The following is a 22,234-nucleotide window of genomic DNA, read 5'->3' on the forward strand; positions in this document are numbered from 1 at the left end:
ACGCATGCGGCCCTGCACCCAACCCCAGCCCCACGACCGTACTAGCGTAAGCACAGAGGAGGCCCTGCCCTTCCACTGCATGTGGGACTCCAGAAGGCAGGTGCAGGAGCTCCCGAACTGGGGGGCTGGCTCTAGCCTGCATTTTCCCCCGGGGGGTCCCGGAGCCGCACACCACATGGCTACGCAGGAAGTGTTTGTGCAGGTGACCCACGCATGGCTGGCAGGGCAGGTGCAGCCCACGGCAACTCCCCGCTTTAATACAGGGGCCCCAGCATGCAGTGCTGCATCGTAGCCTCCACCTGCAGCGGGCGGGGCCTGGACTGGCCAGGGGCTGCACCTGCCGCTGGCTCTATTCTGTGTCGGTTCAGCACAGCTCTCGGCTGGGCAGTTTGGCTCCCGTGGTTTAGTGCAAGGCACGGCAATTCCCAGGGGCACAAGAGGCTTGGAGCTGGCCTGGCAGGGGTCAGGCCCTACGTCCTGGGGAAATGGGCCCTTTTCTAGCCCCGGCCAACAACCTCTGCAGCTCTCCTGGTCTGGCTGGCTGGAGGGTGATCCCCAGCAGCACCCACCCCCTTGTTGTCTGTAAGCCTAACGGAACAAGCGCCCTGAAGCCTGGGATGAGAGTGGCTCTCTGGGAGGCGCTTCCCTTCCTTCCCGACTCTCCCAATTTGCCTGGCAGCAGCACTGACAACTGGTGTACATAACCGGAAGGGAGGCAGGGACTTCCCGGGGAGAGATACCCGGGGGGGGGACCCCACCCTCCCCTCCTGGCTCCCCACGATGGAGGTCACAGCAACAGCACAGCAGTGACTGACGGCAGCAGCCAGTGCCGCTCTGCAGGGGCGTCAGATCTGCCTACGCTGCTCTCCCCTAAAAGAATTAGGCAGAGACCACGGGGCCCTCGCCCCACGGAGCCACACGCCATCATGCCGACAGGGGAAGCAGCCTCCTCAGGAACCCCTGTGTGGCAGCTGCCCAAGGCGCGTGGCCTGTACACGCACAAGAGAGACAGACCATTGGTGCAGGAGCTGGGCTTCGGCACACGCAAACAGGCAGGGCCTGGGCCTACCGCAGAGGCGGTGCTGCGGGTGAAAGCAGCCATTCCAGCCGCGTAGGGAGGTCTGTGTAGCCCTCCTAGGCGAGGACTAGCCGGGCTGCCAGGACCAGCCATGGAGGGTGGGGAAGAGCTCTGCCTGCACCACGAAGGGCCCTCACCCCCCAAGCCACGGGAGGCAGCACTAGCCACTCCAAGCTGCAGCGTTGCCATGGCCTGGCCCTGTGCTAGCACATACTCCACTCGCTCCGTCTCTCAGCACCATCGCCAAACCCATGCAGGGAGGCCACAGACAGACGTGAAACTGTCTGAGAAAGCTGCCTCTCTCCCGCCAGGCCAGACCTAACTCAGCCAGACCCTCAGCCCTCCAAGCCACCAGGAAAGAGGCCTCTCTGCGCAATGAGCCCCATGCTCTCGCTTGAGATCCACCCCTCTTGGGGCAGACCCAAGGCCAGTTGGCAGTGGCTCTGTCCATGGCTTGGCAGCCCCACAGTCACCGGCAGCACAGTATAACGCCGCGGCCTGCCCGCTGCTCTCCGTGTGGGAACACAGTTACCATACTGACTCTACAGTCTGACCAAGTATGGTGACCCGGCACAAACGGATGCCCCAGGCAGCACAGGGGAGGGCTCAGGCCAGCGCGAGAGGGGCTGGGGCGGGGCAGTCCAGGGCGGCCAGGCATGAGACGTGGCTAGCAGAATTCCGAGGAGAGGTGGATGAAGTCATCCAGGGAGCCTGGGCTCTGGGTGTAGTGTGTGGCCGAGCCATCTTCTCTCCTTCCCTTTTCCTAGTGAGATTCCAGCACAAGAGAAAAAAGAAAGCAGAGAAGAGTTTTGTCAGTCGCCGAGCCTGACTCGCCGGAGCCCTGCAGCACTCTGGGCCTTGGCTGGGGTAGCAGGTGGAGACACAGTTCCCAACGGGGGCAGTGCCCCTGGCTGAAGCCACAGCACAGCCAAGGCCCAGCCTGTTGGAGCCTTGTCTACACTGGGCCGTCTGCTGGTGCTGTCACCCCATGGGAAATACAGCTCCAACAAACTAGCCCAGCCCAGGCCTTGCTAGCCAAGCCAGCCCGACCGCAGCTCTTTCCACTCCTCACCACTCGCCGCACGTGACAAACACGTGCCCGCCCACAGGGCGCTGGTGCATGGAGCTGAACGAGAAGGGAAGGAGCTGCCAGTCCAGGAGTCCGTGTCATGCCAAGCTCAGGCTGCACTGCCCCGCACCCACAGCTGGAAAGCCCACCGCCCCTGTGAACGGGGCCCTACTGAAGTCACTGCTGCCCGGTTGTAGAGGCGCGGGCGAGGGAAACGCCGACAGAGTCCCACTGTAGCATGGCCAGTGGCTGCCCTCACCTGTAACAGCCTGGCTGGAGGGGCCGAGGGCCACAGGCTCCCTGTGTGCTGGGCCCTGCCAGCCCCCTGCCTGCCTTTTGCTATTAGAGAGGGCAGCTCTCCCTGGCACCACTTGGCGGGGCCCCGGTGAGTAATTGTCCTTGCCAGGGCATCCCTGCACTCATGAAACACCACCAAGTGGCTGCTGGTAGGCAGCTACTATAGATTCACCTTCCCATGGCGCTGTCCCCAACAGAACGGTGCGGGCACCATGGCTGCCCTCCGGGGCAGAGCTGCCTGCAGAGTTACCTGCTGGTACTGCAAGATCCCCTTTTCCTCCTGCTGCATCCTCCAGAGCTCCGTCTCATCCGGTCGGTAGCTGCCCGGCACCGTGTATTCCGCCGGCCGGTCCGTGCTGCACATCTCGCAGCCTGGCCGTGTGGGCTTGTTGATGAAGGTACATTTTGCACATGACCAGCCTGTCTGCAGAGAACAAGACAAGCCCTTCACCCACACAGCACTGAGTGAGCAGGAGAGGCTGCTGCCTTCTCCATCAACTGCCTGGGAACCACACCCCCAGCGCCTGTGGGAGCACACGGGTTAACGGTCTCCCCTGCAGGCTCCCAGGGAAGATGGACTGCCAAGCTGAAGGACATGCAACAGACACAGAAGCAGAAAAAATCCACCTCTGAAAGGTGCACTGCCCCCCACCCAGAGCTGTGTGTGCACTTTCTCCCAGGGGACCAGGCCTCTGACCGTGATGGTCCCAAGGCAGCGCCGGGCAGAGACAGTGTCTGCCAAAGGCGGGCCTGTTACTCCACTGCACGAGGACTGTCCTCACTCACTGCTCTTCACACCTGCCCTGTTCAGGCCTGAGTCCCTGGGCTCTTGAAGGGAGGGTGGCGCAGCCAGACAGGGTACAAACTTGCCCACGTGAGAGCAGAGGAGGGGCAGAGGGGGTGGGGTGGGCGTAGGGGTCAGACGAATGCATACCTGCATGGGGGAGGATAAGGTGGGGAAGGTGTTAGATGGGCATATACCTGCACAGGTGAGTGTGGGCTAGGGGGGTGGGTCAGATGGGTGCATACCTGCACGGGGGATGGCAGCGTGGGGGTAGGGATCAGACGGGTGCATACCTGCACGGGGGAGGGCGGGAGGGGGTCAGACGGGTGCATACCTGCACGGGGGAGGGCGGGAGGGGGTCAGACGGGTGCATACCTGCACGGGGGACGGCAGCATGGGGGTAGGGATCAGACGGGTGCATACCTGCACAGGAGAGGGTGGGAGGGGTCAGACGGGTGCATACCTGCGCGGGGGAGGGGTCAGACGGGTGCATACCTGCGCGGGGGAGGGGTCAGACGGGTGCATACCTGCGCGGGGGACGGTGGAGCAGCAGCGGCTGGGTGCGCTTTGGACTGGCTGGGTAAGGGGTTGGTGAGCTGCAGCATGCCCAAATGGTGGCTGATTTCTCCGATATTCATCTTCCCGCTGTTGTCAGCGACCCATGCTAGAGGGGCAGACACCAGCAAATAGACACGTTACAAACCCCAGGTCTGAAATTCGCCTGGCTGAGTCAGTGCAGTTCAGCGTAACACGGACGGTCACCAAGGCCTGGCTGGGCAGGAAGCTGTGCCACCGCAGATCACTGCACGGGGGAAGAGGCCTCTCATCTGCACCATGACTGCACAGTGAGATGCTGGGAACAGCTCAGCATGCAATGCCCCGCGCTCCAATTGCCCCCACCCCCACCGGGGGCAGAGTACTCGCCCCACGCAGGAGCAGCTCACTCTACAGGGGAGCTGAACAACTCCCCTTCCTCCCATTTCAGTGGTAGCAGCACAAACGGGCCAGCCTCTCCCCAGCCCCCATCACTCACCTGGCAGTGAACTCTCAAAGAGACAGCTGTTAGTGAGACAGGGAAGAGGGCTTTGGAACTAGTTGTACCACTTCATAGTAGACTCTGCCTCAGACTTTTACACTTGACTTGCCAGAGTTTAGGCTCCTTTCTATTTTCCTCACTAGGATTTGACTTCCCATTTTCAAAGGATGCCTTTTTGTCTCTAACTGCCTCTTTCACTCTGTTGTTTAGCCAGGGTAGCATTTTTTTGATCCACTTATTTTTTTTATGTGGGGTATAATTTAGTGCGAGTCTCTATTACGATGTTTTTAAATAGTCTTCATGCAGTTTGCAGACGTTTCACCCTTGTGACTTTTCCTTTTCCTTTTCCATTTAACTACCTTCCTCATTTTTATGTAGTTCCCCTTTTTGAAATTAAATGCTATAGGGGTGTTTTCTTTTTTGGCATTTTTCCCCCTACAAGGATATTAAATTTAATTACATTATGGTTGCTATTACCAAGCAGTTCAGATATATTCACCTCTTGGACCAAATCCTGGGTTCCACTTAGGAATAAATCAAGAATTGCCTCTTCTCTTGTGGGTCTCAGGACTAGCTGCTCCAAGAAGCAGTCATTTAATGTGTCTACAAATTTTATCTTTGCATCTCTTCTTGAAGCGACATGTTTCCAGTCAACATGGAGATAGTGGAAATCCCCCATTATTATTGCATTTTCTGCCTTTGTAGCCTCTCTCATTTCCCTGAGCATTTCACAATCAGTGTCACCATCCTGGTCAGGTGGTCAATAGTATATTCCAACTGGTACATACTTATTGGTCAAGCATGGACTTTCTATCCCAGGCCTGCACAACATGCAGCCCGGGGGGCCGCATGTGGCCCGCGTGGGCTCACTCTGTGGCCCGTGTGGGCTGAGTAGGTGGGCTCACTGTGCGGCCCACGGGGGGTGAGTAGGCAAGTGAAGGGCGAGGGAGGGGGGCTGAGGAGGCGAGCAGGCAGGCAGTGAGTAGGCGAGTCAGAGGTGTGGGGGGCTGAGGAGGTGGGCGGGCGGGCAGGTGAGCCAGCGGCAAGGGAGGGGGGCTGAGTAGGTGAGCGGCCGGGTAGGGGACTGAGAAGGCAAGCGGGCGGGCAGTGGTGAGGGGTGAGTAGGCGAGCTGGGGGAGGGGGGCTGAGGATGTGAGCGGCGAGTCGGTGGCTGACCTGTTCTACTGATCTGGTCTGGCTCCCATCCCCTCTCCAAGGGTTGCAGCTGTCTGGAGGTGCCTGCCTTCCACACCTTCCTCATTCACACCTCATTCATTCAACAGGGCAATTGATTACAAAGTGGGGGGAAGATCTTATTCTACTTCTAGCAAAAAGACATTTTTCTTTTACCTTAATTATACTACCTTACGGGCCTGCTATAACATATTACCAAGGTACAATACCTCTGTTTCAGTGGGGCAGCACTGGGGAAGGAGGGTTTGTTTCCGCGGGGCATGTGGCGCTGGGGGGAGGGGTTGTTGGGGGGGTTGTTTTGGGGGGGGCTGGGTGGCGCTGGGGGGGTTCCATGGGGCAGGCAGCGCTAGGGTGGTGGTGTTGTCTTTCGGGGGGGGCTGGGCAGTACTGGGGGGGGGTTCAGCGGCATCAGGGGGTTTCGGCCCTCAGCTGTTTTCTTTGGAGTAATATGGCCCTCGCCGCTTTACGAGTTGTGCAGGCCTGTTCTATCCATAGAGATTCTATGGTGCGGTTTGATTCATTTAAGATTTGTACTTTATTTGACTCTACACTTTCGTTCACATATAATGCCACGTCCCCACCAGCGTGACCGACTCTGTCATTCCTGTATATTTTGAACCCTGGTATTACCATGTCCCATTGATTACTCTATACAAGCCCTTGTACATTCTGTCAATATTCTGTTCCTTGCCTTCATGTGTTAGATTTAAATGGGACTCTTACATCTGACTGTTCCTCACTACCTCCTACCTGTGCTTTACCAACTTCCATCCTCTCCTCCTTACCAGGATATAGAGAATCTCCATTAATTGATCCTCCCCTAAGGGCTGTCTCTGTCTGAACCACATGCTCCTCCACACCCGTCGGCTTTCCCTCAGCCCTTCGACCTTCTGAATTGTACACACCAGCAATCTGGTTCTGTTGTGAGTTAGGTGGAGCCCATCCTTCCTGCATGGGCTCCTTTCCCAAAAGGTTCCCCAGTTCCTAATAATCCTAAATCCTCTTCCCTACACCACTGTCTCATCCTCACGTTGAGACCCTGCAGTTGTGCCCGTCTCTCTGGCCCCGCGCCTGGGACTGGAAGCATTTCAGCAGTAACAAACCCCTGGCCCAATCCTCAGCTAGGGTACGTCCAGGTGGCTGGCTCCCGTCTTGGGGGACGCTGAGCCTGTTCACTCCAGCGGAGGATCTGGCCCAACCCCGCCTAGGATTCCCGTCTGTGAGCAGTAGGAAGCACGTCAGACCTTTCTTTGGAGCCATGTTTGGCAAGGTGCTGTATTTGCGTTTCTCGTCGGTGCCAGAGCTGTCTGGGAGCGAGGGGGCTGGGGGCAGCATGACCAGCACTTGGTCCTCCTCGCAGCGCTGCTCGGACAGGTTGGCCCTCTTGGCTGACAGCAGATACAGGAAGGCTGTGTCTCCGTCCTTCCGAATGCCATACGAGCCTATCGTCCGATCGTCCACGCACAGGCACTGGCCGATGATCCACCGCTGCACGCTGGGGTGGAACCCGTAATCCTGGAAAACCTGCAGGGCGGGAGAAGCCAACGGACATTCCACCACCACGGCGTCCCCACACGGCATGCCTCCCAGAAGCTTTCAGCTCCACCCTGTGGCTTTGTGCCAAGCTGGGTTCAAACTAGTGTCCACCAGCGTTCCTCAGACCCCAGTGAAGAACCACCAGCCCTGTTAGAGGAGAGGAGCAGACTGGGTCCCCAGCTCTCTCTCCAGACATGCAGCACGGCTAAGAATTTACAGCTGAAGCATTTCTGGGCGGCCCTGCTAAAAGGCAGGCGATGGACTCCGTGGGCCAGTGGGACTTGGCATCCCATGGCCCAGTCGCAGGACGGGAGGTGCCTTAGCGCCGTGTCCTACCTGCTGCCTCAGCGTCCCAATGGTCATGTGAGCATGGACTTTGATGGTGATGTTGGCGGAGCACGTCGCATCTTCCACTCCAACCTTCATCCTGAGAGAAGAGGCCAGGTGCCCGTCAGCAGGGTCTGTGTTAGTGCTGCACTCCCTGAAGGCCAGGGACAAGCAGGCTCCAGGGGGTAGAGAAATCCCAGCGCTGCCTCGCCCAGCACGTTACACCCAGACACTACCTCTGCCCCGACACACGGTGCTCACACCCGGGCTCCAGCACAAGGGCTTTCCAGGAAAGACGCAAGTGACAGAGTAGCAAGGGGGAGGGGCCAAGGCGTGCTGAAGGTGAGCTCCCCACATGCCCCAGCAAAGTAAAACCCTTTGCTCTGCAGAGCATTAGGAGAGGAGAGAAGCTTACTGACTGTTCTAGTCTGGTGGCACCTGGAGGCCCCAGTCAGGATTGGGTCCCCATTGTGCCAGACCACCCCTGCCCCAGAGGGCTCCAGGGCCCCTTTGGAAGGGCTGGATGTTCAGGGCAGGAGTAAGGAGCAATGGCAGAGCGAGGGAGATTGCACTGGCATTTGGCTCCATGCAGGGGAGGCGCAGGGGGCCCACGGCGAGTGCGAAGGGGCTCACCTGATCTCGTTGGGGGGGTAGCTGGATTCCTTCAGTAGGATGCGCAAGGAGGCCTGCTGCCGAGCCAGCGCCATGGCGCACTGCGAGGCCGCCTGTTCGTCCCCAGACTCAATGGCTCTCGCGAGGCGGAGCGCTAACTCCTCTAGGAAAGGCAGGAGACACCGAGCTAGGGCGAGTTTGTGTCAGTGTGTCCACCTCACGGTGAGCACCGGAGTGCTGCTTCTGGCCTTGTGGGCAGGCTAGCGGCTAGTCCAGGAGCAGCACTCAGGCTCCACAGGGAGATTGGGGAAGCGCTCCTCCCCCGGGGTCAGCCCCTGACTCTGGCCACCCAGGGCCGGGCGTGCAGCCCCCAGGAGGAGCAGCAGCCCACGCCTGCACTGCAACTACCCCTCTGCATGCCTCAGCCGGCGTGGCCCTGCGCCACTTGCCCTTGCTGGAGGGGCACACACAGGGTGGTAGGAGAGAAAGGGGGATTTTGTGGGAGCAAAGAAGGGCACTGGCTGAAACAACCAAGACTTTAGTCATTTCTGTCAAGCGGAACTCGGCTGACCTGAGCATCCAAACCGAGCCCCAGCCCAGGCACTGATCTCTGGCCACTGTGTCCCAGGCCTACAGAGCCGGCGGCTTTCAGAGAGGAGTCTGGCAGCCGGAGCATGAGGAGCAGGCGGAGCTGGGCTCCTGGCCCTGGGCTTTCACGCCCATGGCTGCCGTGCGGTGACAATTCCTGCCCTACGCGACGGGCCAAGGAACCCTCCACTCTTCACTACCTTTATTTGCGAGCTCCAAGGACTGAGACGCGTCTGATGGCGGTGCGGGCAGCGCATTCCCGCTGGCAGAGGGCTGTGACACCAGCACACTGGGACTCTCGGCAGCTGAAAGAGAACCAGGAGAGCGTTGTCGGGGCCGCTGTAGCCACAGGAGACAGGGCAGCCGAGCCAGCGCCGTCCCTGGGAAGCTCTGGTGTTAGTTCCGCAAGGAAACGGTGGGTCAATATGGGGGCTTCCTGGAGGGGCTGCGAATGGCAGGGGGGCAATTGCAATCTGCCCCCACCCGGGTGTCCGGCGACTGAAGGGCTAACGTCAGCTCACGCACACACGGTCTGAAATGCTTCGCCCGCCACCGTCACAGTTACCCCGACAATCGCAGCACCCAAGGGAGCAGGCACACGGTGTTTCCCTGGGTCCTCAGGGCATCCCTTTGGGCAGTGACAGCGTTTCTGCTCCTCCCATCCTGTGGGCGCGCAGCTTCCCCCTTGCCCGGGGGAATCTGTGCAGTTACTCCCAGGCCCTTTCCTATCTCTCCAGACCTTCTCCCACCAGTTCGCTCCCTCATGGTGAGGCTTATCTTCCCGCCTAGCAAGGGCAAGGCCAGGGCGGGAGGAAGAGACCCTGGGCAGCTGCTGGTACAAGGAGTCTCGCAATCTCATGCCAAGGCCCTGGCAGAGCGCTGCAGGCCAGGATGGCTGTGCACTGGCAGAGCGCTGCAGGGAACCAGCCAACGCTATACCCAGCTCCAGCAGTCCCTGGCTTGAATTAGAACTAAATCCACTGCCCAATCTGTACTAAAATATACAGACAAGTCAGTGAGTTCTCTCCATGGCTGACTGCGGCCCGAGAGAAGAGACATGGCACCTTTACCCTGCTGGCACTCTGCCACTCAGTGGTCAAGCGGAGCTGGCTAGTGGCAGCTCAGTTAGCCAGTACTCCTGAGCGCTGCCACCGGGGGCTCCAGAATCTCAGCTAGCATTACAAAAAAATCAGATATCTAAGTCTCTAGCCCTTACAGTTGTGAGGAAAACCTTCAAAAGGTGAATCAGGAGCACCCACTTCAGTAACACATGCCGAGCCTACAGCCAACCTGAAACCACCGCCCAAAGATTGTGGACTGCACCATTCATCATAGCGGAGTGTTAATTCTTAACCCTAATGATGGCAGCGTAAACGTTAACTCTCTCTTGCTGATCACAGCACAGAGAGGAGAAACAGCCACACCAAGAACTATATAATCTGCAAGTGGCGACTCCTTCAAGTGTCAGAGTGGGTGTTGCTTGGGAGAGCATCAGTTCTGCTGCCTGCCTCTCCACATCTGAGTCCTGCTGACGCCCAGCCTGTAAGCACCTGCCAGACTAGAACCTGGGACCATGGAGGTTCTGGGCCTCGCCACAGGACCTCAGGCCAGGTTCCAGCTGGGGGACCCTGTGAAGCTAGGCACTGCAGGAAGTACTGCAGCCTCCTGATTGCCAATGCCGGTATACAAACCAGGAAGCCAGTTAGGGGGCTGTCTGAGCACACGCAGATTGTGTGCTTGCTTCCACTCCAGCCCATGCCTTGCTGTGGACCCTGGACTCCAGCTCCTGACCTGGTTCGTCCCCGATTCCACTACTTGCCTCCTGTCTGTAACCTGGTGCCTGATACTCCTTGGTATCCTGATCCGGCTCGACCCCGACTCCTGCCCCAGCTTGATAACTGACCAGTGCCCACCAGCCGCCCACAGCCCAGCCTGACACAGACACTGCCTGCCTGCGTCGCATCCACAATCAGTGCACAGCCCAGCCAGAGACCGGCCCCTGCTTTCCTGGAGCCCCCAGCCAGCACCATTCGCCGGATCGCCACCACTGACAGAGCAAATCCAGGCTGCGGCTTACCGCCAGAGACACGCCGTGCACCTCAGACGACACGCACCATGCCGTCCAGACCCAGCGGGTGTGAGAGGCTGTGGTGCTACCCAGCTGAGCCACTTTAACAGGAGCACCAGGCCTGCCCGCTGTCCCTATCCCCATGAGCGGGACCTGCAATCTGCTCCTTGTTACATACAGCGGCTATGGCCGTGGGGCTCTGGGCGAGGTGCCAGTGTTGCCCTGGGCCAGGAGAAGCCTGGCATTGCCCCTGCATTATACCCCCTGCGTCTCTCTCTGTAACACGTGAATGCTACCGGGACACAGCCAGCCCCTGAGAACCCGGCCTGCCATTGCTGACCTTTCTGCACCTCCCGCAGGGAGCTGCTGACAACCGTCCACCACTTCTGTGCCTCCCGCTCATCTTCAAAGTGAAACACCATGGGGTCGTCTGAGCTGCTAAGGACCGTCAGCTCATGGCACGAGGCGTTCTTCACCGTGTACGAGATGTCTTTGAGGTTATACTCAGCAATGCTCTGGGAACAGACCAAGGAGAGGGTCATGAGGCCACCCCAAGGCATGAGCAAGGCAACATGCCTTCCCCGTCCCCCCACATACACACTGCTCTCTGGCCCGTCTTTGGCCAGGGCTCCAGTAACCTGGGACGTTCCAGAGACCCTCTTACCAGATGTTACGGGCTGATGCTGCGCTACGTGCTTAAGAAAACTGCTGCAAGTGAAGTTAAGCAAGTGCCTAAATCTGCAGGATTGGGGCCAAGCCCCATCCCGAGGGGCTTCCATGCTGAGTCTACAAGAGGGCACGATGGAAGCCAGCCCTTGAACATAGCGCATGACGACCTGTGCGTGTCTGGTGAGCATACGCGAGGACGTGACACCAAAATCCTGGGCCGTGCACAGCTCACACGTTACCAAAACAGAAGTACCCTGCAATCCTCCACCTGTCCTGCGCCATCTCAGCCCAAGGTCTCTCACAGGAGCGCATCTCAGCAAGACGCAACTGGCTCCATCACTACAGAGAGAGGACACCGCCCACTGCCACTTCTATTTGCCACCCTCTGGGAGCACAAAACCACAACAGACATCTAAAAAGAGCGAGACCTAGAAATGTCCTGTGCAGTGGCTCTTAGAGGGGACCACTCCCCAAGGCCCCTCTGTAACAGGGTGGCCTGCCCCTTTACGGGCCACAAGGCCTGGGGCTAGCCAGCCCTGTTCAGTTAGCCCCACCTGTTCCATAATTAGTTGCCTCCCAGGACTAACTGGGGTCAGGTGACAGTCTGAAACACCTGGGCCTCATAACAGGCCCAGAGAACTCAGTTTGGAGGAGGAAGTCGGGGGGCAAGTTGAGTGGCTGTGGAAGGCCCTGAGGGAAGGGCTGGAAGAAGGAGGGGACTCCGGGAAGCAGCCTGGGAGTCAGCACTCTACCCCAGAGCAGAGAGACTTCAAGGTAGTCCAGAAGGCGCTGGGAGCGGAGTCTGGAGGTGGGTGGAAAGAAACCCAGGCAGGACAGAAGAACCTTTGCTTGTCTGACTTGTGTTCCCTTGGAAGGGAGCTGGAACTCCAAGTGACTGAGCCACGTGATTCCCACAGACAGACAGAGGACCCTGGTGAGGAGAAATTGAGGGGGGTTTGCAGTGCCATGCTCTGCCAGCTGGGGGTGCTACCATTAAGGCCAAAACAGACTGCAGAGTGCCTCAGGGATCTCATTACACTGGGGTGACAGCAGAGCACATGAAATTCTATGTTGATAAATGCAAAGTAATGCACATTAAAAAACACAATCCCTACTCTGAAATCCCAACTCTATGTACAAAATGAGGGCGGGAGGAAGCAGGGGGTCGGAGCAGATAGCCCAGAACTGCTTAGAGAGCCCCCATACTGGAGCCCAGAGTGGAAGATGGACCTGAGTTCCCTTCCCAGCCCCTAAGGACAGTGGCACAGAAAGCCCTGGAGAGGGGCTGAAAGGCAATAAAGTCTGAATGCAGGCTGAAGACCTGATGTGTGGGTGTCCTTTTGGGCTGGACTCTGTTTGCCCCGGACAGGGTGGGGCTATTGGTAGAGCCCCAGTTTTTTGCAAATGTGAAACAACATGGAAAAAAAATGGAAAAACCCATCCTGCAGCAGGGGCTCCTGTCCTGCAGGGCTGGGCCCAGCTCCCTGCTCCAGAAATTGCAACCGAGCATGTGGGGTGCAGCATGACTCACTCAAATTCATCCTGGCCACCCCCACCCGCGTCGTCATGACTGTGGAGCAGCCAGGCCAACCTCAAGTGCTATGTACCAGGTTGCAATGCCCAGAACAGGGAGCCAGCCCCATAGGACAGGAGCTGCTGTTGTGGGAAGAGTGCAGGGCAGGCTCACGTGCAACCCCCCCACCCAGGCCTCCCCACGCCCCAGGGGAGGACCTGACCCCCAGGGTAGGGGAATGCATAAAACCAAACAAGAAGAAATTTCCAAAAACGTATAACAAATGAAAAGCATTTCCCGGGGGTCTAGCCTCTTGCGGAGGGCCAGCCATGGGAACCAATGGGTCACCAGAGGGCTGAAGCCCCTGTGAGCAGGGGACGGCAGAGGAGACGACCCTGCTGTTCCAAGCTCAGCTGGGTCAGGGTGAGCTACCCTTCTACACCGGGTCAGGTCTGAGTGTTACCCGCTGGTCCCACAGCCTGGCTGTGCTTGTAGCAGAAGTGGGGCTTTCATGAAGTGCCCTCACATGTCTTTACACTCACTGCCAATCCCATCAGCTGAGGAGAAAGTCATTTGTCATCTGCTAGCAGCAGTGGGGCCAGGTTCACTGCTCTGCAATGTCACCAGCCTGATGTGTTGCACAAGGCAGGAAAACCTGTTTCTGTTTCTTGAAAGGGCAGATGACCCAAGGGTCATTGTGGGGCGGGTGCTGGGCTACACTGACTCAGCTTGGGGCACTTTGGCTTAGAAAGGAGGGCAGTGTTAAGCCTCAGATGCTACAAAGGAGGGTTTTTAGTGCACTCCCCTGCTCTTCTAGTAAATAACAGTCCAGTAGCAGCCTTACAGACCGGGGGAAAATACCCCCCGGACAGGGTTTTGCCCTGGAGGCCAGCTGTGCAAGAGACAGGGTAGGGAAGGGGATTCACTTAAAATGGCTCTTTGGTGAAATCCAACCCCAGACAGAAGCGAACTTGTCCGGAGTCCCCAGGTAAGCGATCAGAGGGGGAGACCAAGCCAGCGGAAGCACAGAATGAAGCTTGTCTCCTTTCCATTCACCCCCGCTGGAAATACTGCAACACCCTCTGCTCGGGGATGTCCTTAGCCCTCTAAACCCAGCACAGACACGAGTCGCGCACGCAGCAGAGAGCAGGCTCCTGTCTCAGGGAAGGGAAAGGGCTGCACCGACACAGCTGAGCTACCCACGCAGTGCAGCTTGCACTACAGAACATTTCCAATGAAAGCTGAGAGGCCCTGGCCTTTACCAGATCACATTTCCTGTAGCAGCCTCCACACACGCAGCACTGTCCAGAGAGCCCCTCACACACCAATGAGAAATGGAGAGCTTAGAGAGAGGGAGGGACTCGGAGGCAGATGAAACAGCATAAAGGAAAGAGCACCCCTCAACTGGGAAATCCCAGGGGCTGTCTGCCCCTTTTTGGGAACCCCTCCCTGGCCCTAGCCCTGTGCACATCCACCAGAGTGAGCACTAGAGCAGACAGGGCACAAGCGTTTTTACCTGCTCTGCCTGCACTAGCACTCACCACAGCAATAGTGAAGAGGGAGAAACAGTAACAGGAAACTTGGAAATGGCAGAGATGCTTAATGACTTCTTTGTTTCGGTCTTCACCGAGAAGTCTGAAGGAATGCCTAACATAGTGAATGCTAATGGGAAGGGGGTAGGTTTAGCAGATAAAATAAAAAAAGAACAAGGTAAAAATCACTTAGAAAAGTTAGATGCCTGCAAGTCACCAGGGCCTGATGAAATGCATCCTAGAATACTCAAGGAGCTAATAGAGGAGGTATCTGAGCCTCTAGCTATTATCTTTGGGAAATCATGGGAGACGGGAGAGATTCCAGAAGACTGGAAAAGGGCAAATATAGTGCCCATCTATAAAAAGGGAAATAAAAACAACCCAGGAAACTACAGACCAGTTAGTTTAACTTCTGTGCCAGGGAAGATAATGGAGCAAGTAATTAAGGAAATCATCTGCAAACACTTGGAAGGTGGTAAGGTGATAGGGAACAGCCAGCATGGATTTGTAAAGAACAAATCATGTCAAACCAATCTGATAGCTTTCTTTGATAGGATAACGAGCCTTGTGGATAAGGGTGAAGCTGTGGATGTGGTATACCTAGACTTTAGTAAGGCATTTGATACGGTCTCGCATGATATTCTTATTGATAAACTAGGCAAATACAATTTAGATGGGGCTACTATAAGGTGGGTGCATAACTGGCTGGATAACCATACTCAGAGAGTTGTTATTAATGGTTCCCAATCCTGCTGGAAAGGCATAACGAGTGGGGTACCGCAGGGGTCTGTTTTGGGACCGGCGCTGTTCAATATCTTCATCAACTACTTAGATATTGGCATAGAAAGTACGCTTATTAAGTTTGCAGATGATACCAAACTGGGAGGGATTGCAACTGCTTTGGAGGACAGGGTCATAATTCAAAATGATCTGGACAAATTGGAGAAATGGGCTGAGGTAAACAGGATGAAGTTTAACAAAGACAAATGCAAAGTGCTCCACTTAGGAAGGAAAAATCAGTTTCACACATACAGAATGGGAAGAGACTGTCTAGGAAGGAGTACGGCAGAAAGGGATCTAGGGGTTATAGTGGACCACAAGCTAAATATCAGTCAACAGTGTGATGCTGTTGCAAAAAAAGCAAACATGATTCTGGGATGTATTAACAGGTGTGTTGTGAGCAAGACACGAGAAGTCATTTTTCCGCTCTACTCTGCTCTGGTTAGGCCTCAGCTGGAGTATTGTGTCCAGTTCTGGGCACCGCATTTTAAAAAAGATGTGGAGAAATTGGAAAGGGTCCTGTGGAAGCAGAGAAAGAACTGACAGGAAGGGGATGCAATACATGACAGTTCGTTAGCAAGAGTCAGGCTAACTGTAACCCTGATAACGCAAGATTTGTAGAAGCGAGGATTGTGTGAGGCGGGTGAGAAAACTGTGTAAGAAGTCATTATGACCCGGTATAGATAAGGTGTAGAAGACCTTGTGTAGATAAGGTATAGAAAATATTGTATGTTGGCAAGAGTCAAAACAAGTGAGGAAATGAGATATCAAGATGGCCTATGTATAAACAAAATGCAACTGTTGCTCATTATTGTCTGTAACAAAAGGTATAAATGCTTGCTGTAATTGTTTACCTGTTGAGAGACCTGCTTAGCTCTCTCCCTCTGCGCAATTGTGAGAGTTAATAAAGCATCTGACTTGCTATACCTAAACAAATAGTGAGAACTCTGTTTTTCTCCGACAGTCCAGAGAAGAGCAACAAGAATGATTAAAGGTCATGAGAACATGACTTATGAAGGAAGGCTGAAAGAATTGGGTTTGTTTAGTTTGGAAAAGAGAAGACTGAGAGGGGACATGATAGCAGTTTTCAGGTATTTAAAAGGGTGTCATAAGGAGGAGGGAGAAAACTTGTTCACCTTAGCCTCTAAGGATAGAACCAGAAGCAATGGGTTTAAACTGCAGCAAAGGAGGTCTAGGTTGGACATTAGGAAAAAGTTCCTAACTGTCAGGGTGGTTAAACACTGGAATAAATTGCCTAGGGAGGTTGTGGAATCTCCATCTCTGGAGATATTTAAGAGTAGGTTAGATAAATGTCTATCAGGGATGGTCTAGACAGTATTTGGTCCTGCCATGCGGGCAGGGGACTGGACTCGATGACCTCTCGAGGTCCCTTCCAGTCCTAGAATCTATGAATCTATGAATACTGGTGGAGCGGCAACGGGGCAGGGATGATTCCCTATCAAACAGCAGTGCGCGCACGAGGCGAGCGGGGCAGGGGCAGGAGCCCGAGCCCCAGTCTGGAGCAGAGTAGTGCAGGGGAGGCAGGTGGCTAAGAAGTTCTAGGCAAGCAGGGCAGGAAGGCAGAGCTCTGGGAACAGGAGGAAGGTATTTGATTGTATTTGGAGACAGGAGATGAGGGGAGAGTGAACAGGATGCCCTGGCAGAGGCTGGAGGAGAGGTGGTCCTGCTCCCAGGCTCCCGCATCCTGGACCACCTGGAGTCGAGGGTGGGGGATTTAGGAAGAATGAGGGGGAATCCCAACGCCCCCTTTGCTGCTGGACTCACTCGGCTCTTTTGCAGCTGACGTCCCGCGGGAATGCCGGTGTGGATGTGCACGCACCAGCACGAGAAGCACATCTGCCCCCAGACTTGGGGCTTCAGCAGCAGTGAGGCAATCGCCCTGAACGGGGATCTCCTCAGGAGCCACGGTTAGGGTGGATGCCCCGGCGTGTCCCAGTGACAGACAGTCACGGGAGTGTTATTTGTCTTATGATAGCACCTAGAGCCCTAGTCAGGGTCCAGACCCCACTGCGCTAGGCACTGTACAAACAGAACACAGAGTCCCTGGCCCAGAGAGTTATAATCTACGTATAAGTTGAGACATTAGGTGGATACAAATAGACTGACAGTCAAGGAGGAGGAAACAAGAGGACATTGATCAGCATAAGCTGTGCTCTCAGCACATCAGGGCCCACCTGTCAAATATTTTGTAGGCATCAAGGCAAAGGAGAGCGTTAAGGACGTGGAGGAGGAAACGAGGTGGCTTTGCGGATGTTTACGGGAAGTTCCTCCCCAGAGTGAAGGGCAGCACAGGAGAAAGCAGGAAGGGGCTTGTTTGAAAATTCAACAAGCGGGTGATGGAGGCTGGAATCCTGAGTTGACTGGAGGCAGGACCCAGCCTTTCAGTACTGACTGAGAGGTGACAGGTAGTCTGGGGACAGTCGAAGGGCCTTGAAAACGTAAACAAATAGCATATGTCTGATGAGCTGGAGAAGGAGGAGCCAGCGTAGACATGCAGGGGGACGGTGACACGGTCAGAGCAAGGGGCTGGGACAACGATCCGGGCAGCAGCATTCCGAGTGGACAGCTGCAGGGCAAGACGGGGTGTGAGACAGCCAGAGAGAAGGATGCTGCAGTGAGAGAGATGAGATGGTGAGAACCTGGGGAAAAGTTTAGCTGTGTGGATGGAGAGGAAAGGCGGGATCTTAGAGACACGAAGCAGAAATGTTGTGCGTGATCTGTACGGTCTGGACGCGAGGCTCTAGAGAGAGGTCTGAGTTGAAGAGGACACCCAGGTTACACGCCTGCGTGACAGGCTGAATGGTAGTGTTGTCTACAGTCATCAAGAAAGGGGGTAGCAGGGCGGGTTTGGGGAAGGGTGGCGATTAAGAGCTTGGTTTTAGCTAGGTTGAGCTCGAGCTGCCGGCTAGACATCCATGAGAAGAGGTCACAGAGACAGGCCAAGATTTCAGTTTGGACAGAGGGAAACAGGTTTGGGGCAGAGAGGTAGCTTCAGCTCCCAGCTGTGTGCTGAGGACTGACATTTGTGAAGAGGATCCCCCAAAGAACACCCAGAGGGAGCGATTAGAGAGGCAGGAGGAGAACCAGGAGAAGACAGTCATGAAAGCCAAGGGAGGACCCCATTTCCAGAAGTGCACGGTCAACTGTGCTGAAGGCGGCCGACAGGTCAAAGAGAGGAAATGGTGGTTCTGAGCTTTAGCTAGGAAGAGGTCATGAGAGACTTTGGGAGCGCTGTCTCAGTGGAGAGTAACGGGCAGAAGAGAGAAGCAAGGGTTTAACTCAGGACGCTCTTCAGCCTGAGGTATCCAGGGCTGGCAGAGATGAGAGGGGAGGAGTCAGTCAGTGCAGAGGGAGATGGAGTCAGGTGGCATCTCCACAGAAATGATGTGACGGTTAAAGCTGGGAAAATCCAAGTCGGTGCTTCCAGAGGAGGAGAAGAGCGAAGATGGAGCCTTCTGACAGCATGCAGCTGTCAGCACTCAGAGCTGAATGAATAAAGCCTCCATCAGAGAGTTAAAAGTAGAGGTTAGAAAGGTGAGTTACATCCGGAGAGGAGAGTGCTGTGGACACCGGCCTCTTGGCTGAGGCATTCATGGAAGACAATGGCCAAGATCTCAGTCCGTATCTTTAACGTGCTCCATGGCCTGGGCCCAGCGTAGCTAAAAGAGCCTAACGTTCCAGGATGAAGACCTGCAATAAGGGTAAAACTCGCCTGTGCAGGAGACAGAACTTTCTCAGGGCCAGCCCGAGCCTGTGGAATGAACTCCCCCACAACCTATGGACCATCCTAAACCTCCCCACCTTCCACTTCAAGAGCCAGGCACATTTCTCCAACCTGCCTTTGCTGGCAAACACAGAGCAATGAGTATATTTAAACTACCCATACAAAGCACCCCCCTGCACACACTTCTCCCCTGGGGAGAGGATGAGAGAACAAACACCCCAGAACAGACGTTGGTCATGTCGTTTCATACAAGGCACTCAGACCCTGCAGTGATGAGCACTATATAAGAAAGGACATAGAATAAAGGTCAGGCTGGGACACAGAAGGATGTGGGGGCGAGAAAGGGAAAGCTGACGTTCCTGTTTACCTAACAGAACTCTGCTTCTCCGATGCAAACGCAGCTCCTTCTCCTCACTGGCCTCGCCGTACCCTGGGAGTCAGACAACCCTTCAGAATTCCCGTCCCACCAGACATCATCTTATACAACAGCCAGGAACTCAACCGCCAGTCAGAAACACACACAAATCTCTACACTCTGCTGCTCACAGCGGAGACTGAGGACTTTATCACCTGAATTATTTTGCAGAACCCCTCAGTGCTGTCTCATCCTGAGTCACTGTACATGAGCCAGAGCCACACACAGGGCGGGGGAAGGTATTTCTAGCCCAGCCTGTAAGCAGAGAATGGCTGCTGCCCATGACGCTCCCAGGGAAACCTGACAAGTGTTTGTAAAGACTGTGTGCGAACATGGACACTTGTGAACGGTGGTGGGGGACCACCACAGGCCTCTGGAGGCCCCCCATCATCCCCCGAGCTGGGAGAGTGCAGCGCTGCCTTCCACACGGCTCGCCTGCATCAGAGGAACCCTCCTCTAAGGGTGAGAGGAGAGTTCAGGCTCCAGGGTCTATTCAGTCCTTGGCTACTCTGCTGAGACTGCCAACAAGGGGGTCAGTTGGGGCCAGTCTAATGGCGGGTCCCTCCTGGGGGCATCGGCTCCACAGGGCTAGTCCCACATGGGCCCCCTAAGCAGCCATGGGGTGGGAGATTTCAGTCATGAAATCCTCTTCTGGAGGCAGGGTCAGAAACCAGGTTGGGGCGGCACAGGCCTGGGCAACTCCTGCCTCAAAAGCGGCTGCGCAAACGGGGCCCCTTCCTTTGGGGCGGTGGGACAAGTGGAGGGCCCTACCAGGGGTGCAGAAACCCCAATCCTGAGGCACAGAGGGAGGGGCTGGGATGTGGGGGCTGATGCTGACTGACTCTGGAGAGGAGGGGGTAACTGTCCTCTTCAGACCCTTCCTGCCACGACCCCCCGTAACCTCCAGTACCTGCCCTCTCCCCAACCCCCTCAGTACTTACCCCCCTTCCCAGCTCCCCCAGTACATGTTCCCTCCCAGGCCCTCCGCTTCCTACCTCAGTCTCACCTGACCGCCCCCCCACTGCTTCTCCCCCACCCCGAGCCCCTCCTCCCCACCCCCTCAGTTCTTATCGCCACCAGCACCAGCCTGCCTTGCCCCCATCCCCTCAGGTCATATCCCTCCAGATCTTACCCCTTCCCCACCCCGCCCCCCAAGTTCTTACCCCCTCCCCACCCCTGCCCCTTTGCCCCACCCCCTCAGGTCATATCCTTCCAATTCTTACCCCTTCCCCACCCCGCCCCCCAAGTTCTTACCCCCTCCCCACCCCGGCCCCTTTGCCCCACCCCCTCAGGTCATATCCCTCCAGTTCTTACCCCTTCCCCACCCCCCACCCGCCAAGTTCTTACCTCCTTCCCCACCCTGGCCCCTTTGCCCCACCCCCTCAGGCCATATCCCTCCAGTTCTTACCCCTTCCCCACCCCCCCACCCGCCAAGTTCTTACCCCCTCCCCACCCTGGCCCCTTTGCCCCACCCCCTCAGGCCATATCCCTCCAGTTCTTACCCCTTCCCCACCCCCCAAGTTCTTACCGCTTCCCCACCCTGGCCCCTTTGCCCCACCCCCTCAGGCCATATCCCTCCAGTTCTTACCCCTTCCCCACCCCCCAAGTTCTTACCCCTTCCCCACCCCGGCCCCTTTGCCCCACCCCCTCAGGCCATATCCCTCCAGTTCTTACCCCTTCCCCACCCCGCCCCCCCCAATTCTTACCCCCTTCCCCGCCCCGGCCCCTTTGCCCCACCCCCTCAGGCCCTGCTCCCGCCCAGCCCCCCAAGTTCTCGCCCCCCCGTACCACGCTCCGGCGGGCGTCCGTGTGGCGCAGGGCGAGGCGGAAGAGCGGCCCCCCGCCGGGGCCGGGGCCGGGCCCGGGCCGCACGCTGAGCTGCAGGCGGAGCAGCGCGTCCCCGGCGGCCGAGGCCCCGGCGGGGGGCGGCAGGAGGCCGAGCGGCCGCGCCGCCCAGACGCGCACGGACATGAGCACGGTGGGGGGCCCGGGGGCCGGCGCGCCCGGCAGAGCCATCGCCGCCGAGCCGAGCCGAGCCGAGCCGAGCGGCCGCCGCACTTCCGCGCCGGCCGGCTGGAAACACGCCCCGGCCGCGGCGTTCCGGGCGCGCTGGGACACCCGGGGGCAGGGACGTGCCGCGGGACACGGCCCCGCGCGGGCGTGTGGAGCGGGGCGTGACCACGGCTGGGCCGGACAGCGGCCCGCGGGCCCGGGCCGGGGGCGGGCACATGGCACGGGGCACCGACCCTGGGCAAGCGGTTCAGTGGCCACAGACGCATAGCGGGAGCCTCCGGCAGCAGGCGGGCCTGTACAGCCGGCCCCGGGCACATACAGCCGGCCCCGGGCACATACAGCCGGCCCCGGGCACATACAGCCAGCCCCGGGCACATACAGCCGGCCCCGGGCACATACAGCCGGCCCCGGGCCCGTACAGTGCGGCCCGGTCCATGGGTAGCCAGTATTTCAGGCCACAGGCAGGCACTTGCACAGGGGCACTGGCCGCAGGCGGGCACGTACAGCCGGCCACGGGCACGTACAGCCGGCCACGGGCACATACAGCCGGCCACGGGCACGTACAGTTGCCCACGGGCACGTACAGCCAGCCACGGGCCCGTACAGTGCAGCCCGGTCCATGGGTAGCCAGTATTTCAGGCCACAGGCAGGCACTTGCACAGGGGCACTGGCCGCAGGCGGGCACGTACAGCCGGCCACGGGCACGTACAGCCGGCCACGGGCACATACAGCCGGCCACGGGCACGTACAGTTGCCCACGGGCACGTACAGCCAGCCACGGGCCCGTACAGTGCGGCCCGGTCCATGGGTAGCCAGTATTTCAGGCCACAGGCAGGCACCTGCACAGGGGCACTGGCCGCAGGCGGGCACGTACAGCCGGCCACGGGCACATACAGCCGGCCACGGGCACGTACAGTGCAGCCCAGTCCATGGGTAGCCAGTATTTCAGGCCACAGGCAGGCACCTGCACAGGGGCAC

At 57.4% G+C, this 22,234-nt stretch overlaps 1 protein-coding gene across 1 annotated transcript in view; it reads right to left on the reverse strand.

The window, feature by feature from the left end:
* Window positions 1–21,274, reverse strand: part of SHARPIN (SHANK associated RH domain interactor) — a 44,656-nt gene extending 23,382 nt beyond the window's left edge. Inside the window, exons 1-8 of the mRNA XM_054020720.1 lie at window positions 21,032–21,274; window positions 10,930–11,104; window positions 8,722–8,826; window positions 7,955–8,096; window positions 7,331–7,421; window positions 6,703–6,982; window positions 3,756–3,892; window positions 2,695–2,868 (exon numbers count right to left, since the gene is read on the reverse strand). Of these exons, the coding sequence (XP_053876695.1) occupies window positions 2,695–2,868; window positions 3,756–3,892; window positions 6,703–6,982; window positions 7,331–7,421; window positions 7,955–8,096; window positions 8,722–8,826; window positions 10,930–11,104; window positions 21,032–21,259 (1,332 nt within the window). The 5' untranslated portion in view covers window positions 21,260–21,274. The remainder of the gene's footprint in view (window positions 1–2,694; window positions 2,869–3,755; window positions 3,893–6,702; window positions 6,983–7,330; window positions 7,422–7,954; window positions 8,097–8,721; window positions 8,827–10,929; window positions 11,105–21,031) is intronic.
* Between the last annotated feature and the right edge of the window lie 960 nt (window positions 21,275–22,234).

The sequence above is a fragment of the Malaclemys terrapin genome, chromosome 2 (genome assembly GCF_027887155.1).
Source record: "Malaclemys terrapin pileata isolate rMalTer1 chromosome 2, rMalTer1.hap1, whole genome shotgun sequence".
NCBI classification, from domain to species: Eukaryota; Metazoa; Chordata; order Testudines; family Emydidae; genus Malaclemys; species Malaclemys terrapin.